Source organism: Cynara cardunculus (assembly GCF_001531365.2).
Source record: "Cynara cardunculus var. scolymus isolate 2C chromosome LG 1, CcrdV1, whole genome shotgun sequence".
Lineage (NCBI taxonomy): Eukaryota > Viridiplantae > Streptophyta > Magnoliopsida > Asterales > Asteraceae > Cynara > Cynara cardunculus.
Genome location: NC_037528.1, coordinates 36,306,528 through 36,311,017, shown reverse-complemented (window position 1 = coordinate 36,311,017; position 4,490 = coordinate 36,306,528). Strand labels below are relative to the sequence as shown.

At 39.9% G+C, this 4,490-nt stretch overlaps 1 protein-coding gene across 1 annotated transcript; it reads right to left on the bottom strand.

Annotated features, from left to right (window-relative positions):
- Positions 1 to 330: 330 nt before the first annotated feature.
- On the bottom strand, positions 331 to 2,002 carry LOC112504312. Its single transcript, XM_025108266.1, has 4 exons — positions 1,658 to 2,002; positions 1,369 to 1,600; positions 619 to 1,063; positions 331 to 508 (listed from the first exon to the last, which is right to left on the bottom strand). Exons 1-4 carry the CDS (start codon positions 2,000 to 2,002, stop codon positions 331 to 333), a joined length of 1,200 nt encoding a protein of 399 aa, XP_024964034.1.
- Between the last annotated feature and the right edge of the window lie 2,488 nt (positions 2,003 to 4,490).

Sequence of the window (4,490 nt, the reverse complement as noted above, 5' to 3'; positions counted from 1 at the left end):
GACTTCATACCTTGGCTTTGGTACTCGCCCTTTCTCCATCCAAGACACCAATTCTGCAAAATCATCAACAAGCTTGTACTCTTGGGCAAGCTTCTTCAAACTTCCATTTGTTAAATCCCTGTCTAGAATTACTTCTAACACATTCTCATTAGATAGATCAAACATAGTATCAGATAARGACTCGATAATATCAACAAAGCATAAAGACGAAACATCACTCGGATATCGCATGGCATCATATATATTAAATTTAATCATCTCGCCATCGAATTCCATGGTCAAACTACCACTATGGACATCTATCTTAGTCTTAGAGGTCTTCAAAAATGGTCAACCTAGCAAAAGCATACCGGCCTTGGAGGCATTTTTCTCCTCCATATCTATAACATAAAAATCTGCCGGAAAGACCAATTCATTCACTTGAACTAGCACGTCCTCTAATACCCCTTTAGGATAGACAATAGACCTGTCCGCTAATTGGATTACCACACTAGTTGGCTTTAGGGCCCTACATTGAAAGATGAGTAGATGGCATATGGCATAACATTAATTGATGCCCCTAAGTCCAACATGGCTTGATTTATCGAGACATTGCCTACCTTACATGGTATGGTAAACATGCCCGGGTCTTTACACTTAGGTGGTAACTGTTTTTGCAAAACAGCAGACACATTTTGACTCATGCTTATCTTTTCATTACCCTTTAGTTTCCTTTTATTCGTACAAAGCTCTTTAAAAAACTTAGCATATCTAGGAACTTGCTTAATTGCATCTAATAAAGGGATGTTTACCTGAACTTTTTGAAATGTGTCAAGGATCTCTTTCTCTTCACTCTCCCGCTTTGTCTTCTCAAACCGGCTCAGGAATGGCGGTGCTTGAACTATCACTTCGGGTGTCTTCTTCTTTAACTCCTCTTCTTTGACATCCTTTGCACCCGAAGTGGATGTCTTGACCTCTAACTCTTCTTCTTCCTCATGAACCTTTTCTTTCTTCTTCTTTACAACCTCTTGAAGCTCCTTTCCGTTTCTCAAATGACGGCATTCATATTTGCCTTCGGATTCGTCTTCATTTGAGACGACAATTTACCCTTGTTTGCTAATTGGCCAATGGTAGCCTGAAGGTCCTGAATACTCGCTTGAGTTTCCTATTGAAATTTCATCATGTTAGCAGCCATAGACTTAACTACATACTCTAATGACATACCTGAGACACTAGGAGCTTGCGGTGACACTTGATGTTGATGTTGGGCACTCGGCTGAAATGGTGCCTTCGGTTGATGTTGTTGCTGAAAGCCCGACGGTGTTTGTAATTGTTGAGGTTGAAACTATTGAGGTTGATGGAATGAACCTCGTTGCTGAAATTGCTGACCTTGTCCTTGCCTTGGGGCATAGCTCAGATTCGGATGTTGCCTCCAACCGGGGTTGTATGTGCTCGAGAAAGGTTCGGGAGCCCGATTGCTTGAATTATGAAAGTTGCCACCCCCAATGGCGTTCACTTTCTCTTCTTCTTCTTCATGTAAAGTTGGGCATGCATCGGTGGGGTGTGCTACTGATGAGCAAAATCCACATGCCTTGACTTGAGGCATATTACCCATGGCAAGCTGTTTAACAAGGTTAGTCAAATCAGTTATTTTAGTTTCTAAATATTTAACATGTACCTCACTAGCGCCTCGGCCAATGTCACTCCGTACTCCAAATTGCTTGGAGTTTTCCGCCATGGTGTCTATCAAAGTCCTCGCTTGTGTTGGCGTCTTGTTCACTATAGCTCCTCCGCTCGCGTCATCCATCATCTTTTTTTCCATCGGTAGCAAACCTTGATAAAAATACTGAATTAGTAATTCATCAGAAATTTCATGTTGAGGACAACTTACACAAAGGCGCTTGAAGCGCTCCCAATACTCGTATAAAGACTCCATATCCTTCTGCTGGATTCCACAGATCTCTCTTCTAACCCCGGCGGCTTTGAATGCGGGAAAATACTTGTCGAGGAATGTTCTCGCCATTTGCGCCCAAGTAGTGATGGATCCCGGCGGTAAGTTGAAAAGCCACTCCCTAGCTGTGTCAACTAGGGAGAATGGAAATGCCTTCAGCTTGAGATTCTCCCTTTTCTGCTTTCAATCGACAGCCCCTTTGTTGTCCCTTTCGATTTACAGCCTCACCTTCTTGACTTACAGCATCTCGATTTCTCCCTCTCGACCGACTGCTGCTCCCACTCGACCGACTGCTGCTCCCTCTCAATTTCAATCCACAGCCTCTCGCACCTCTCGCCTCAATCGACAGCCTCTCCTTTCTCTTGATTCTGCTTCTCGACAGGTTCTTAAATTGCCTCCCCATCTCTGCCCACGATCTTCCTCGTACTCGCCCATGATTTCCCGCACCTCGTTCTCTCCCTCTCGCTACTGGTCTGGGCAGCAGCCTTGGGCTGCTGTTTCCTCCTTCTCGTTGTTGTTTTGCTGTTTCTTTTGGGCTAGAGATGGGCCTGATTTTTTGGGCTGCTGCAACATGAGATCAAAACAAAATAAATCAATTTTTTTTTCTTTCTTTTCCAACTTAAATAACCTATATAATAAAATATCAACTTGAATAAAAATGGACGTTTTAGGCATCTAATTGACATTAATCTCAATGTACTTTGACGTAAAAAAATGTATAAATTTCGGCTTATCAATTTTAGTGTTTATGACATGAAATGATCATTAGATTCAAGAGATTATCAAGATTTATGAAAGTTCATCATATGAACTTTGACTTGATTAAGTCAATGATTTGGGAGATAATATAAATGATAAAATAAAGGTTGGATTTTGGTTGTTTATGTCAAATATGTTATATTAAGTTTAGATTCATAAATTGGAATAGTTTGGAATCGAAATGGTTTGAGAAAATTGTATGAAAATGAGAATTTGGACTTAAGAATGCATTGAAAGTGTGCAAACTTTGAAAATCTGTATAAAATCGTAGAAAAATCCAAATGAGGTGAGGCCAATTTCCTTAGTTAGATAAATGAGTCTAGTTTATTTCGTATTTTATGATGAAGGCATGAATCCGAGGCTAAAATGGGAAAAACAGTTCTGCATGAAGCAGCTGTACATAGAAATTTAGGTAAAGTGTTCAAGTAGGATATGTGTATATCATGGGTTTCTTATATTGGTTGCTTATGATATTTTGTGCATTTACTCCAGGGGGTAATTAGGACATATTTTGATGCTTTCGAAGCAATCTAAGTGTGGTAGCTTAGACTTTCTTTGTGAGCTCATTTTGGAGCTTTTCGGTATTATACGGTTGCCCGGTGAGTTATATAGTTAATTGTTACATATTAATTTGAACATATATATTTTCATATGAATGTTTTTGGTCTTGAATGGAGTCACACGATCTTGATTTGTCTTTGATTCCGTCTCTTGAGTCGATTCCTTATTACTATCTCGGTACATCGGTTTGCTTTGCGGATCTAGACTCGTTGTTTTGTTTCTTGAATTGTACACCATAGTACGAGTACTACTTCGTGTGGTATGCCGGAAGTTCATGGCAAAGTCAAGATCCCGGGTTTGATGGGTGAGACTTTCTGCGGTTGTGAATACTCATTGCTCGAAGAGGAGGAAGAGCAATGATTAGGGAACCTTGGCACATACCCGGTAGAGGAAGGCGGGCAGTGCGAGGTTTCCCGTAATGTATGATTCTGACTCGGACTTTGGCATGAGCCCGGGAGGTGAAGGACGGGGTGATGCACTGTCCTCGTTATGTTTCGATCTCTTGGTTCTTGATATTTATTGGTATTCTAACGTTGCTGAATATATTTGGTGGTTGATCCTGTCTCCTTGTTGTATTGAGCATCAATGGTATGGTATATTATGGTGATTTGAATATGGAATCCTATGATCTTAGTATCCGGTACATAATTGTTCACTTGGTTTCTTGTAAGTCTCGGTTTGCATCTGGATGATGTCTTGAACTCTTTTATTGATAAGAGTTTATTATGTATGTTTATAAACATGTGCGATATTGATATGTAATACCTAACTATTTAACTTACTAAGCGTTGGCTTACCATTTAAGTGGCAACCTCTCTCAGGAAAGAAGACGGATAAAAACAAAAAACCCGTTGTCTGACTCGAAGATTTATCGAGGAACTTGAAGATTTCGATCTTGCTTTTGGTAAATAGTAGCTTATTACCATATATTATAGTTGTAGTAAGTGTAGCTTATATATAGTCTTGTTCCGGTTATAAATATGTCCCGTATTCTTTTGCTACTTAATTCGGGTTGTAAGTAAAAATCCGTTATATCCGGTTTGGAATTGTGTTTTGGGTGGTTTTATCACGAAAATAGAATGGATATTTCGAAGTTTTTCTAGAAATTAATATCCCATATTTTGAGGTTAATTAATGTTATACCTAGATTTGTGTGTTTCAAAGGGTTGGTCCATATTCATCGCCTCTGGACCAATTCATCGCCACTGGTCCATTTTCATCGCCTCTGGACCAATTCATC